Source organism: Hydractinia symbiolongicarpus, chromosome 3, assembly GCF_029227915.1.
Source record: "Hydractinia symbiolongicarpus strain clone_291-10 chromosome 3, HSymV2.1, whole genome shotgun sequence".
Taxonomy (NCBI): Eukaryota; Metazoa; Cnidaria; class Hydrozoa; order Anthoathecata; family Hydractiniidae; genus Hydractinia; species Hydractinia symbiolongicarpus.
The window spans coordinates 14,397,909-14,413,750 of record NC_079877.1 but is presented as its reverse complement, the minus strand read 5'-3'; the positions used below and the strand labels follow the sequence as shown (position 1 = coordinate 14,413,750).

Sequence of the window (15,842 nt, the reverse complement as noted above, 5' to 3'; positions counted from 1 at the left end):
CAAATAATTTCCTAGAACAACCATGTCAAGTTTTACTGTTGAAGATTTATGGTATATATCCTATCTCATTAACTATCTTCATTGTCTATGAAGAAAGATGATGACATAACCAGTTTCACTTACAATACTAAAACAATTAATAAAATAGACACATTCTTCCTCATTTCCACTTTTCATTATTAATTTTTTTGGTTCCTCAGCCAGTATCAAATCATCAACGCACATGTCATATTTAGCTGACCTGTTAAAAAATTAATATTCTGTCTCCTTGGGTTAATCTTATAGTAACTTTGGAATACTAAGGATGTTAATGGAAACATAGTACACATGTATACATTATTGTAACACTAAACTAAACTCTTTTTATCCTTCCTTTTTATTTCATTACATGGTTGACAAATTACAATAATAACGAATTACTCCATGCTGTACCAGAAATATTGCCTCGGGTCATTGGACAAACTTGACATGTAAAATCACTGACAGAAGTTACATTACTACTACTTTAAGTCTTCTTCCATAATATAAAAGATATATATAATATATATGCATACATAGTAAGAACAAAAACAGTTAAGTCAAAAATACTAACCCGCATTTTGCCTCAAATTTAACTTCAATTCCCTCTGATGTAATAGCTTTTATGCTAACAGTTTTGGCAATTTTTCTGTATGCTTCTTTAATTAGTGGTACAACATTTGATGAATTTGCATATAGCGCATCTGCAACTGCCCCAGATCCATTTCCAAAAAATGATGCAACTTTCTCATACAACTTGTTGTTGCCAGTTGTGGCAAAGATTGGTACAATTTGATTTTCTATCATGACAGAGCGAATCTGTGACAATGATGGATAATCAAACTTATCCCATGCATCATAAGTCGTATCATTGACAAGATGACATTTGCCATCATTGGGGATGACAACTCCACCTAATAGCCCATCACCAGAATAATGAAAAGTTGCATCAGTGGTAATGATAACAATTCTTCTTGCCTTTTTCTTTTCACGCCATCCAATGCCTTTACACACAATGACCTGCATCAGAGCTTCAAGAGAACCTTCAGGCACATCTACATTGTACGATATTGCAACATTATTGATTGTTTGTCCAAATTTTTTTGGGTCATCATCCAAAGGTAAGTAGTTTTTATAACCAAATGTTTGTTGAACATTAGGATCTAAACTTTTGATTTCTTCTGGATTAGTTTTAGTGTATGGTCCTAACGGCTTGTCTACATATCCACCAAAACCAAGTCGGAAGTTTGACGTTACGTCTTTCATTTCATTTGCTACAAAAAAAAGCCATACAAAACATGAAAGATTTACTTTTGCCAATCAACTAAACCTTCCCAAGAATGTTTTCGAGGAAAAACTTTCAAAAAGTAATATTCTAAAAAATATATCATCTTAAAGGGTATAAACGGCATATTGTGTCATTGGCCTATAATAGTGGCTTTTATATTATATAAAAACCAACATCTATTTTATTGGAAATGACATAATTGGTGTGACAGCTTATACTAGTCATTACATCAAGACTTACACAACAATGTTCCCAGATCACGAATTTGTTTCAAATCATCCTTCATAGATTTCGACAAGTCCATCAGGTAGTATAAATCAATTGGAAAATTCTTTGGTGTCTTTACTTTGACATCAACCTTTGTTGGTTGTCCTATATAGAAAAGCAAAACCAACAGCAGTTAAGAAATACCCACATACAAGGTATATTAGAAATAAATACAAAAACTTTGGCAGATATAATTGATTTGCACTTACCAATACTATTATATTAAATGCAGAGTTAAAAAAAAAACGTTAGAAGAAACTGACCTGGCCTAAGTTTCACAGTTATTTCTTGCGGTGATACTCTGGTTTCATCCACTAGTGGTGCAGCCTTAGAGAACAAAAAACGAAAAATTAAATTAGAAAATAAAATTTTGTGAATACAACAAGACCTGATGATTTTGGTCGTGCATATGACTAAATGTTCAAATCTATGCATGGGAAACAGCAACTTTAGACGAACAGAATCAACCTTACAATGACTAATTTGTGGTTATTCTCTCTTCCAATTGGGGAATATAAAATATAGGCCTCATATCAAATAAAGATAAAAAAAATACTGATCAAACAACTGAGACGTGCTGGGTATGCAAATAATCCCAATCCCAATTATGCAGTGCATGGCCTTGTGGTTACGGAGTTCCCTTCGTTATCACAAGGTTCGTGGTTCGGTCCACAGCGTGGGCATGTTTATCAAGTGCCTTTACCACAGCTATGGATCAACCCATGCCATGTGAAGAAAATTGGGTATGTATTGCCGGTGTATACTTAATGTATACATTCAGAACACAGGACCCACAATGACAACAGTGTTTCCAACACTGAAGTGGCTATCCTGTATAAATATTCGGAATAATAATAATAATCTTGTATTGAAAAGCCTTCTTCACTAAAAAATTCTGAGAATGTAATGCTAGAAAATATGGGACGTTGGCGTACATTGATTTTTCCTTAAAATGAATGTCATATGCACCTTATACCAATTTTGTTTGCTTTTTATTCATTGCATGGTGCTTTTGTATATTATTTGTGGACTGGTTATTTAAATAATCATTCTCCACAATAGTCATACTATAATTCTAAATTTTCAACAATATATGTCATTCCCAACCCTAATCTTTTTATTCCCATTCTCCCAACTCAAACCAGAAGACACGCACAAAGCTGTATAAGCATGTTGCTATCAACAAAAAGTATAATGACTGAATTGAACTTCTCAATTGCCGAAAATGCTTTCCCTTTCTGACAAAATTTAGCACAGTGGACAAACAAAACATAATAACCTATACATTGAAAATTAAATTTTTGGAAAAACCTGAATAAGCTGAAATATTTTCATTTAATTACAAGCACATTGGTAGAGCAGACTGTAAAGTAAATTTTAATTTATTCAAAATATTGTCCATATTTGAAAAAAGAAAATAGTTTTCTGTGACCATTAAAATCTAAAATTCCTGACATTTTCCAGAGACAAAACTGATGATATTCCTGACATTTTAACAATAGTGGCGCAGTACTTTCAGTGTGTTGCAGGAAATGTACTCTTTTGAAAATCACAGCACAAGGGAAGCTAAAGTGTATTTAAAGCTAAAGATGCCTTTTAAAAAACTATCCCTAAACCATTAAAATATGAGCCAAATTTCCTAGGTTTTCTTAAATATGTTACACCATGTTGAACTCTAAAAAAGCTCTTCCATAATACTTAATTTACCATGATTCAACGTGTAGCACAAACATATATTAGGAAAAAATCACAACTTACTTTATCTATCGTAGATTTAGAAGGTGGATTATTTATCTTGGAACACTTTTGACGTTGATGTGTTTCCACTAAATCACATTTCTTGTAGAACGTTTTTTCAGTTATGTTGTAATACTAAATAAAAAAAGAATATCTCAGGGCTTGAAATTTATTAAGATTGAGTCTTGTGTTATAGACACATAAGTCCATTTGGACTTACGCTTTCGCGTACATAGAAAATACTCCTTCAGCCTTTTATATAATATAATTTAGAGTATGACAGGAAAAATGTATGCTAGACTCAAGTTCTTTCAATACAGTTGTACAAAGTACTTTTAAATTTGATTAAAAAAAGATGACAGCACTTTTTGCTGTCATACAAACATTAATGTCAACAAGTTAAAAGTGGTGCGTAGGAAAAAAAATCAAAAAAACATAAAATATATTAATAAACCTTATCACTTACAATATCTTCACACCATGAACATTTTGGACTGAATGCTATGCAGTCACTGCAATTTTGTTTAGAATTGCAATCATATCCTGAGGTACCAACTAAAAAGAAGTTTGTTAAAAGGGTTTATTATATATTACCAAACTTGAAATATATAAATTTGAATAATTAACTGATTGACTAATGGTAAAATGCCTATTGTACAACATAAATGAAACATAATGTATAAAAAAAGTTTGTGACCATTAGTGGGCCAGTTTTCTTAATTGCTTACAAAACAAAGAAAAATAAATCAAATATTTTTTCTATTGTCACTTTTATTACCACTAACTAAAATTTATGACTGATATCTACTCAATATATTCCATTTTTACCATTTTTTTCAGGACTGTAGCTAGCTAAATAGCGAAATAGCTAGCTAAATATACATATCTAGAATATTCTCTGAAATTCTAAAAAAAAAAAAAATTGATTTTTGAAGCTTTTTATCACCACAAAGATGGCATATATTTATTTTGAGACTGGACGCAATAAGAATGTTGGTATAAGATTTTCTCCAGTCAAGTCTCTATTTCCACATATTGGGAGTTCAGACCTTGGCTTTATTTATCAAGGTAAAATAACTGGGCTCACAAGGTAATGATTCATTTTTAATACTAGGATCTAGGATTTTTTTGGATGGTGTAAAAGAGCTTCGAAGAGGCTTTTACAACTGGGAGTTTGTAGGGCATTGTGAGCCCCCAAACGGGTCCGGGGCAGGGCCCTGGAAGCCAACGCCTTTAAACGGCTAAAATAGCTTAAAATCATCTTTCAGACTTATTTGTGGTTGCAAAAATGTTAAATAGTGGTAAGTATGATTATATTCCCTAATGTCAGAACTTTCCGGGCATGAGTATATTTTCATACTTTATTGAATTGTTTAAAAACGTATATGTTTATAAACCTCTTACTCAGTTATTTGACAATTTTTAACAAGTTTATTAATTATTTGATGAATAAAAAGCATTTAAAACAACACAAAAAAGTAGACTTACCTGCAATATTTATACATCCTATCAGCAGCACACAAATAATGAAAAATTGAAATAATTGCATTTTGGTAAATTTATGCCTAAAAAATAATATGCATAGGAACTCATAGAATTTAATGAAGAGAAATAATCAGTTTTCCTTTATAAATCTGCACAATAATAATGGAATATAAACACATATTCACTACATTATTTACAAAAACATCTATACTTGCTCATTTACCAAATATAAACATGACAAGTTTGGGGAGGGAAATACATCCATGAAAATAAAGAAAAACAAGTTAAAACATACTCATATATGAATTTTTAAAATCAGGTCGTGTAGAAGTTAAAATATAGTATGCTAAATTATATATAAATATACGCATCTTTAGAAATTATTATATGCTCAGATCACTTCTGTGCATGTGATAACATTATTCGGATTCACCATATGTTGATATAAACCTTGGAGTGAATAATTTATTGTTTATGACATTGAAAAAGTACAGCATAATTCATTTTAGCATAATGTACTTCAGCATCCAATTCCTTATTATATATAAATATATACTTTTTAAAACTTCAGCTATTTATCTTAGTTTCAAATTGCATACCCTAATATGCCACACCAAAAATCATCTGTTCCCCCAGTCTAGTGTTACCCATTAAAAGTTAATCATATCTTTTTCATTATCTTATTATTCATTAAATCTCTTAGAGAAATCAATCTTTGTCAAACAAAAAAGAAAAACAATAATACATTTTAAATGTTTTCCTTCTTTTATTTCTACACATTCTTTTTTGTTTACATTGTAGATAACATCTTTCATGTGGTTAGTATAACATTTAATTTCCGGTAAAATGACAACTGAAAATTTTAAGCACATAAGAATGAAACAGTCCTCTCAATTTACTGTTTAATAGATTTATATACCATTGATTTCTTTTTTATATTATTTGAAGACTAGAAATGCAAAATACACAAGTAAAAATCACAGAGGTATTAAATAACACCCAACCCTTAAATTTCATGATTTCTTACATATCAATCAAATTTACAAAATAGCTGGATAACAGTTCTACTGGCAAATCGATACTTTGAATTGGCTAGACACTTTCACCAAAGTATTGTGCTGATTTTACATACACATTTTGGTATATGGTTGTAATATATACAACAGACCACAGTAACCTGCTTTAATCAGAGAAATTCATTGAAAAAAATAAAATCGCAACTATATATATAGTTAAAAAAACTTATCCTATAAAATTGATTAAAAGCCATATTATCCTAGCTACCTGGCCTCTGTTTTTACCTCATTATTAGCTAACTAAGCTAACCTGGACGCGCAAAATAACACAATCTGAACCAACACTCTCAAGTTAAATAAATTTATATAAAGAAATAAAAGCTGTTAATTTTGAAACATCTGCAATGATATTATTTTCTTTTTCTGTGTTAGCTAGCTATATCTTTATTTGTTCCATTCCAGAAAGAACAAAAAGAACAGTCTATTAAGAAAAGCAAAAACTTTTATCCAAATATATAATAGCTACTAAATTATTTATAGCGTATTTTTAAAGAAAACTCTAAAGAATTTAGCTAGCAAACAAAAGAATCTTTAATTTGCAAATATGCATATTTAGCTAGCTAGCTATCCAGACAAATAAGTTCAGATAGCTTGAAGACTAACTCTACTGGTCATTTGTGTAGCTAGTAGGCCTAGCTATAGCTATAGCTATGACATTTTACTATCAGAATACCGTATAAATATAAACGCATCAGAAAGACAAACATATTAAAATATCTATATAAAAGCTAGCTGCATCATAAAAAATAAAAGATATGTGGGTACAACACACATGTCCAAAAATGATCATTCGTGAAGATAAAAACAAACACACCCGGTTAGTTGACGAACATGATGCTACCATTTTTAAATGTCTATGCCTTGTGGATCAACCTAGACCCAAGGCTCTACGGACCCATTTTGTGACATTGGTATACGCGAAAAGGAAACTTGGGTAAAAGGTCGCTTAATGGGATCGTTTCTCGTCTGAGCCAATAAAAACGCGCGTTGATTTTTATGCGCGTATTTCAATTTCGATTTCACTTTTGAAGAGGGTGTCCCTCAGTTTAAGATGAAATCGTCATTCACTGCGTTTTAAAATAGCTTTAAAAGTAGATCTCTCTAAAGTGGTTTGTATATTCTCATCATGTGAAGAATTCAGCTTTTAAATGCGCAACTATCAAAACGCGCGCGATATTAAGTATGAGCGAAATAGTCACCCGCCCCCACCACCCGAATTTTAATAGTAGTAAGAACTGTCAATTATTTCCATCATATGCTGACTTTCAATTTACTCAATGTACTAGGCTATTACAACAATATCGTTGCACTTTGCCGCTTGTGATGTTGTGTAAAAACGGCTCCAGGCAAACCCAGAGGGCGAGGTTAGCATTCCCCTAAGAAAAATCTCCATTTTTTGGGCACTTCAGGGCATTTTTGTTGAATCCCAAATCAAGCACTAAAGCAAATTAAGATTGTTCTACAGTCTAAGACAAATCCAACGAGAGGTCAATGACCTCTGTACGTTGAGTAGAACCAAAGTTATGGCCATTTTAGTATGTGCAATTGATGGCATTTTTTGAGCAATTGCATTGCAATGATCTGCAGGAAAAGGGGAAATGAAATGGCACAAAAAACAGGGTATAAAAAAGTCTGTTTAAACGACAAAATCGCCTGAACCGTCTATGTGCCTGTCACGCAAAATGGTAGCTTAGCTGCGCGAATAGCAAGACGCAATGCGGTATAAAAAGGACGGGCGAACCCGTGGATTTTCCACGGGCTAACGACTAGTTATTCTAAAATAACCTGCAGTTGGTGTCTCAAGTATAGCTTTTCCTCATTCCTGTTCCCTACTATCTAGCATCGGAAGAAAGAGGCCGTGTAAACAGGGTATTTCTGATTTAATGTTCGTAAGGTCGGACAGATATTCCGACCTAGTCTAAAAACGAAGTTGATTGTTGTTTTCAAAAAACAGTTCTCGATCAAATCTTTAATTTTAAATAAGATAAACAAATAAACGTTAAGGTTTATTGTCCTATCATGTCTTCTTTTAATTCATCTCATTGTATGGAACAATGGAATTCTTAAATATAAACCACAAATATTGCTGACAATTGCATCTCTGTTATCCTATAATATCTGACTACAAAGAGCGAACCTCCAGGTAACGAAAGTTATCACTGTGGCGCCGTATATAACAGCCACAGCAAAAATATAGTGGGAGAAGGATTGTCGCCAATAATATTAAAAAGATTTCAAAAATATGGATATATTCTCTAACTATATATTTACATTTTGTGTCAATCCAATATAATTACTTCGCGTGTTTTAAAAATCAAATAAAAAAAAAAAATAAAATCACTATTTTTAGCGTCCATTAACTTCTGGGATTGAAGCTTTCTGACTTTTTTTGCCATACGTTAACTTTACTTTTACAGGCGTGTCGCGCAATGTCGATGCGGCGAAAATATGCGTGCGCGTTAAACAAGTGCGCGCATATTAGATGCGCAAATTAACATGTGAATTAAGAAAATGACATTCAATAACTTTCACCTCTACTTTCAGTACGACCACCGTCATTCGAATTATCAAGATCATTTATCTCAATAGAAATGCTGAAAGACATGAATCGTGCCTCGTTTACTCAGCTATATTTAGTTGTTGCATTTGTTCACTTTCATGTTTCAACAAGCCATGCGATTCAGTGTCATCACTCTGCGCTTGTTCTTTCGTCGTCTCCTTACTCTCCTCTTGGGTAAGCAAGACCAACTTACCGATCGTGTTTCCTGATTCTAAATCTCGATGCGCCGTGCCGACATCTTTCAGTCTATATTCCGTCACCTTAGCAACTTTAATCCTTCCATCTTCAATCCACTGAAATAAATCGCTAAATGACTCCTTAATCAGATTTTTATCACCAAACATGAAGCTCAAGTTGAACGCCATTACACTTTTGTTGTCAGACATCATCTGAAAAAAAAAATTAAAAAATTTCTTTGATAAACCCACAGTGGCTAGCTAATTTCTAATTTCAATTTCCCTTTTTCCTATAATTAAAATAAACGTTCTCTAACTTGCTACGAAACATTTCTATTTAATAAAAATAAAAAATAAAATTATACGAAATTCCCTGACTTTCTTACTCTACTGATTTTCAGATTGCTTGCTCACTTACTTAAGAACATTAAGCCTCGAGGAAGTTCTTGCACATTTATAATTCCCGCTTCGAAGCTCACAAATGTTTTCTCTTTTTTAACTTTAAATTTCGTGCTTCTGCAACACAACTGAATGATTTTGTGTGTGTATGTGTATCACCTAATATCCTCACATAACTTGGCATTACGTTCTGAAACCGTTCTGTCTCAAGCGCCATACCAACTGTGCGGTGCTGTCCAGAACATGCATAAAAAGGTTAAATATTTATTACGTGACCAGTGCATCGTTAAACATGCTTTTAACCTCATTTCTACTAATCTGATCTACGTAATTAACATTATAATTAAAGATCAATTAAAAACACTATTTAATGTCATCAACATGTCGCCGACAAATTAGGAAATTACAAAGTTATTTCAAAAACTAATTTTCTCCTTTCTATTCGAAGGTTGTATTTACACTTAGAATTATTGTCATTGCTTAAATGTGTGCTGTGTAAGAACCCGCGCAAAGGGGAATTTAGCTCAGTCCAAGAAGAACATCAAACGCACGTAGCAAGAAAGTTATCTCTCAAAGCTTACCCCCCCCCCCCCCCCCCACCCCCCAAAAAAATGTTAGCATAAACTTCCTTATTTTCATATATAGAATACGAAATCCTAATAAATAGACATTTACCAGCAATAATCAAATGAAGTTTTGAAAAGGACCTTTCACATATTGCTTCTTAGTGCATAAACCTTTTTGATTTAATTTTTTTAATCTTCTACTATAGTTGGTCTGGTCCATAGCAGGGATGTTTTATTGGAAAGTAATGTTGCAACTATCTAACTGGACATGGAGATAAAGTAATCGATAATATAAAAACACAGCTTCATTCCCAGGACACATTTCTCGGCAGGAGACCTTGTTCTCTAAATGTTGATGAATATCAGAATTGTCGTCGGTCTATATAGAGAGGAAAGAGGAGAGAAAAAGAGGGGTATGGCCTGCAGGAACACTCGGAAGATGGTTGATAAAAAATAATATTGAAAACACTTATTCGACAGGTCGATAGTTGTTTCTCGACTCTGTATTTTAACAGGAGCTACAAAACGTTACTTTGAATCCACTTTAAATGGTGATCTTGTTTCGGAATTCAAAGCACGAAAGTTTAAGGTGTTTTTTATAAATGGTGTACTCGTTGTTAATTTTTACATTGGTAGCCGTGAATGTCTTTTTTGCTTTGGAGTAAGGAATTCTCTGATATATTTTCTTCTCAAATTTCTTTCCCGGTATGTGTACGCTTTTAACAAAATTGTAAAAACTTTATATTATACAAAGATAGTATACAGTAGAAATAATGATTTCATAGATTAAGTACATTTTAGTATAAGTATATTTTTTTTTCTCAAAAAAAACACAAACACACTGTTAGAGAAGTTTTAATAAATGGTAAATCTCCAGGCCAGCTATAGAGCTGTACAGATGTACGCATCCATTTTTTTGGCATACAGTACGGCAAAATAAACCATAGCAAGTAACCAAAATACCAGTTTTTGACGACACAGCCGTGTTTTGAGCATAAACAATTTAGTGTGAAAGTGAGGTGGAAAAGTTGGAAGATAAACTTTTGCTTGATTATTCAATTTATGTAACGAATTCAAGCGTGAAATTGTTTGTTCTAATGATACCAAAATCGATTTAGTTAAACTTGTTTTCTGCGGGAAAGCCTTTTTTTATTAGTTTTACATGTGGTCATAAGAAACCGTGTCAAGTTAATCAACAACTTTCTCTTTTTCCAATTTTTGCTTTAGGGCTTAAAAATCTGCGGTGGAGAATAACCTGAACAAAGGGAAAAAATAATGCACAAAATTAACAGGAAACTCACCGTCATTGGATTGAATGTGGGTGAATTCTTGTATCTCCACATCATCTTTATCCAATCAGATACTCGAACACTCCCGGTACCTGTAGCTGTAGATCGTGGCATTAAAGTAGCACCTCCTAAAAACGAAATTCAGTTACATTGAGTTCGAATTTTTTAGGCATGAAAATTTAACAGTATCACAATTATTGTGGAAAATTAGGTTAGATTTTCCTGAAGAATTTCGAAAACACAAAGAAGTTAACAGGGTTAAGTACTATATAAGAAAGAGATGTAGATTTATTACCAAATGACACCAGCCTTCCACCTTGCGCTACGTGATTGTAACTTTCTTGCAATGTGTCAACACCATTTGCATCGAATATCGCCCTGTAACCCGAAACTGTCAAGTCTTCTGCTGTTGTCCATAAATCCTGAGTTGATTTATCAATAACAGAATCACATCCTATAATAGAAAAAAAATCATTTTAAAGATTTGTGTTTCTTTACAAGTAACCTTTTCTTTAGCCACTTCAGTTGGAGTAACCATTGGACAGGTAAATTTTGCAACTGATGGAACATTTAGATGTGTATTTTGTGAAGGCCTAAAACATATTCTCCTGAATCAAATCTTAATTATTAGCTTGGTTTACTACCCAATTTGGTATATTAATAAATGTTTTTAGCTGTTGGACGTTCTACTGGTCCAAAATGATAAATATTAAGCCTGCATTATTTTCTTAAGACAAACAGATGCATTTTTGGTAACACAAGGGATGTTGGGAAGTCGTTCAAAAGAAATTGCAATTAGTGAAATTCAACATGCTATACAGTTGAGATAACTATATTATAATACCTGTATACGTCTGTCTGTCATACAAAATTATACAGCAAGTAGCGAGACGCACGTAATGCAGTATAAAAAGGACTGACAAACTGTTAATTTCATTGGAAAGTTATGATTTTTTATCGCAATAGGAAATTTAAAGTTTAATTAATAAGCAGACAGTTCTTGTAAACCATGTAGTGCATATAAATGCAAAGACTAAGACAAATCCAACGAGAGGTCAATGACCTCTGTACGTTAGTAGAACCAAAGTTATGGCCATTTTAGTATGTGCAATTGATGACATTTTTTGAACAATTGCATTGCAATTGTTCAAAAAATGCCATGTAAACTGCCATTGTAAACTATGTAGTGCATATAAATGCAAAGAGAGCAGCATATACTAGGGGTATCAGTGGCATACTAATGGCTACGCCAAGCTATGAATATGCCACTAGGATAAAATCTCCTTAATTTGAAATCTGATTATTGGTTTGAGTTATTTTGTATAACTACATCACGTCACAAAATCACAAAATGTGTATCATTACAGAAAAACAAGCGTACAATGATAATTAAAAACCAGATATGGCCGCGTGGTACTCTACACGTTTACATGGAAAGAATTAAATGCATACAGAGAAACATTTTTAGTGAATGCTACATTTTAAGGTAGACTTTTTCAGTGTTGCTTAACACAGCACAAAATGTGTTGACGGGCAGAGTAATATTGTATAGCATTACTTTTGGGGAGGGAATTATCAAAAGGCTAGCATTTATTGAAAGGCTGGAGTTTTAAAAAGAAACCCACAAAAAAATTTAGCTTTTCTTAGCTTTAAAGGAGCAACTAGTTAATTTCGAAATATATATATATTTAATTTATATATTTAACATTTATTTATTACAAGAAAAAGAAAATTCCAATTTCAGTAATAATAATAAAGCGTTTAAAAAATAATTTTCTGAGGAAAAATTTAGCATGTGACATGTGACATGGCATTACAAATGCTGATTATAATAACGGTTAAGAAATAAATTTTAGAAACAACTGTAAAAACATGCAATAATTTGTTTCAATGCCATTGCTCCTTCTAGGTATAATAATAATACACTTTTTTTTAATAATAACTATTTTTTGCACTTCGCCCCAAACATTATTTAACTACTTAGGCAAAAACGTCCCCAAAAATTGTTTGGTCATTGTTTACCTGGGTAGGTTTATTATGCAAGTTATTTATTGCAAAGTATTTATTACATTTATACTAATATTTAATACACTTATTTTACAAATTGTTTAGCAATAAACATAAATTATTGTAACAAGACTTTTGCAAACCTACCTAACTCCTTAGCAATATCAACTTTGTGACTTCTACCAACCACACCAACCACATGGCATCCAATTATATTTTTAGTCATTTGCACTAACATGCTGCCCACACCGCCTGCAGCAGAGTGTATCAATACGCTATCACCTTTACGCAGTTTACATAGCTCAAATATTGCATACCATGCTGTCAAGCCCACAGCAATAAAACCAGCAGCTTCAGACATACTAATGTTATCAGGTATCTTCTGAATTTGATTAGCAGGAACAAATATCTTCTGTGAATATCCACCAAACATGGAAACGCCAGCAACCTTATCACCAACTTTGAAATCTTTAACATTTTCACCAACTTTTTTAATTATTCCACTAAATTCAAAGCCAGGTGTTATGGGCCAACCCACATATTTTTTGGCAGACTCATATAATCCCCAACGAATAATCACATCCGCATAATTCACACCACATGCATGCGTTTCAACAACCACACAGTTTGTTTCATCGTGGCCTAAAAAAACAGAGCATAATTATCGTTGCAATATGTGAGTTTTTGTAGTGATTAATTATTGCTGCAATATGTGAAAACTTTTATGATCTATAAACTACTCAATAACAATATCTGGAGAATTTTCTGTCTTTTACTGATGGAGTAGAGACTAAATAGTAACTAGTAAAATATCATTGTTGCAAAACAAATCTCCCTGCAATGTATCAGTCTTCAATTTATTTAAGATTTGCAAATTTATGCAGAAAAAAAATCAAGCAGCCTGTTGCCCCCTTTTTTTATACAAAAATAGTTCTGAATAGTTCTGGGTTTCTTACATACAAACATGAATAAACAAACCCTTATTTAACCTCAGTCATCCCATTAAAAGAAAAAGGCAAAATGAAAAAAGAAAACCGCATATATTTTGGTCCAAGAATTTTTTTTAAAGCAAGGCAATATGTCTGCCTGCCTGCCTGTCATTTTTTAAAACAATGTTTGTAGAAATGGCTTTTGCACAGCAAAATATTTCAAACTTTTTATTCAAAAATTGTGTTAACACCAACTTATATAAAAATATAATCTAAAATATAACACAACTTAAAATTTGTGTGCTAAAAGTCATTGATGTTTTCATTAGGCGTGGAAATATAAACACGCTGTTTAACAAGAACAAATTTATTATCTTTTAAACAGAAAATGAAAAGTATACACTTCTACCAAACCTAAATAATACAAAAGTATACTTTGATCATGTTTTAAAGATTGCCTCCAACATTATAATGATGCTGCACCGAATTTAGTTCTATTCATATAAATATTCTAGAAAATGACATTTAGCTATACCTGTTCATTAATTTTTATTAAAGTGCGAATTAACATACCTAGGGGCTGATCCACAAAGTTATTTTGGGCGTTAATAGCCTCTACGGCAAATTTTTTTTAAAACTTTGCAGGGCTCTCCAGATTGGCTAAAACAACCTTACCTGGAAATTAGAAACTCAAAATGTCTCTATGAAACTGTTGATAAATCCCAGTCAAAACAAAAAAATTATGAACAATGGCCACCATATTTTTTTGATAACTCTTTCAAGGAAAAAAGTTTACATCACACTTGTGAGTATTTAGAAAATAGGACAACAAAAGTACATGGCTTTAGTATATGCATCGTTTTCTTTTTTAATATAGAACGTAGTTTCTTCATGGAAACATATCATTTCTGTGATTAAGGACTCGAAAAAATTTTCAGAAAATAAGAAATAAAGCAAGTCTAAAGCAAAGTCTAAATTGACCTGATTCAGCCCCTGATATCCTAAAAAAAATCCCTGCAGGTTTGCATGGTTCAACATTGTGTGCTGTGATCTTTGGATTCTGATTAAGAGCGAATTGACTTACCATCCAGTTTAATATTAGCTCCTTCAGTATATCCACATTCTGGTAGGTCAGTATACACAAGTTGATCATAACCACCAGCAGCAGGTATTTTAATCATCTTTTGCTACCAAATTGAAATGAATTATAAGATTATATACCTAAAATATGAAAAAATTACTAAGAGTTTGAAAAAAAATATTTGAAATCAGTATATAACCTCAATTAATTATTTTTGCTTGTGCTCTATGTATAAAGTGAATTTTAAAAGTAATATACAGCAGGAAGGGAAAACTGCTAACCAAACGAACACTAATAATTTGATGTATATAATATACAGTTCCTGATTATCATATATCATATATTAAAGTTAATTTTTTAGGTAAGAAATGCCTAATTAAACTCCACTGAAACAAACACTGATTAGCCAAAATAAACTCAAAACCTTGCACTATCTTTGACTGATTGTACACACAGAAAATTTAATAAGGAGCCATTTTTTTCAAAAGTAATGAAAATTCTGTTAAAACCAATGCCAGTAAAGAACTATTACCTAATGCATCTAACAGGAAAGGTTGTGATATTCTAAAACACCTGGCAGGTGCTTTTTTTAGAAGCCATATTTAATTTGTCTGAAAGAATCCTGGTAAATTGGTGAATTTAGTCTCTTTTACAGTCATTTTTAAAGTGTACAAGATTTACATGGCTTAAAATTATGGTAACACTTTTTGACACACAATCAGTATATACTGACTGTGTGTTTAGATATCTAAAATATCTCCAAATCACAATATTTTTTTTTTGAAAATATATTTTCTAAAAGACAAATATAAAAATTGTTTTTTATTTATATATATAAATAAAATCTAAATAGCATTTTTATTTCATAAAAAATATTTCAATTGCTATTATCACTTTGTTCCATTTACGAAAAAACTCACATTGGTCCACAAGTGTAAAACTTTTAAATAATTAATTACTTTCT

The 15,842-nt window shown here is 32.0% G+C and overlaps 2 protein-coding genes across 2 annotated transcripts in view; both read right to left on the bottom strand.

Moving 5' to 3' along the window:
* Nucleotides 1–15,842, bottom strand: part of LOC130635891 (integrin beta-PS-like) — an 89,663-nt gene that overhangs the window by 7,786 nt on the left and 66,035 nt on the right. The window contains exons 2-7 of the mRNA XM_057445416.1: nt 4,799–4,877; nt 3,777–3,865; nt 3,332–3,445; nt 1,837–1,900; nt 1,547–1,678; nt 593–1,292 (exon numbers count right to left, since the gene is read on the bottom strand). Coding sequence (XP_057301399.1) covers nt 593–1,292; nt 1,547–1,678; nt 1,837–1,900; nt 3,332–3,445; nt 3,777–3,865; nt 4,799–4,859 — 1,160 coding nt within the window. The 5' untranslated portion in view covers nt 4,860–4,877. The remainder of the gene's footprint in view (nt 1–592; nt 1,293–1,546; nt 1,679–1,836; nt 1,901–3,331; nt 3,446–3,776; nt 3,866–4,798; nt 4,878–15,842) is intronic.
* LOC130635894 (synaptic vesicle membrane protein VAT-1 homolog) lies at nt 8,104–15,042 on the bottom strand. The gene is made up of 5 exons (XM_057445419.1): nt 14,882–15,042; nt 13,016–13,510; nt 11,157–11,315; nt 10,874–10,989; nt 8,104–8,820 (listed from the first exon to the last, which is right to left on the bottom strand). Exons 1-5 carry the CDS (start codon nt 14,976–14,978, stop codon nt 8,491–8,493), a joined length of 1,197 nt encoding a protein of 398 aa, XP_057301402.1. The 5' UTR covers nt 14,979–15,042; the 3' UTR covers nt 8,104–8,490.

Coding starts and splice junctions, on each gene's coding strand:
- LOC130635894 (XM_057445419.1), bottom strand. CDS start 14,978: ATGATTAAAATACCTGCTGCTGGTGGTTATGATCAACTTGTGTATACT. Junction 13,511..14,881: donor AGCTAATATTAAACTGGATG/GTAAGTCAATTC, acceptor CTGTTTTTTTAG/GCCACGATGAAACAAACTGT. Junction 11,316..13,015: donor TGATATTGCTAAGGAGTTAG/GTAGGTTTGCAA, acceptor TTTCTATTATAG/GATGTGATTCTGTTATTGAT.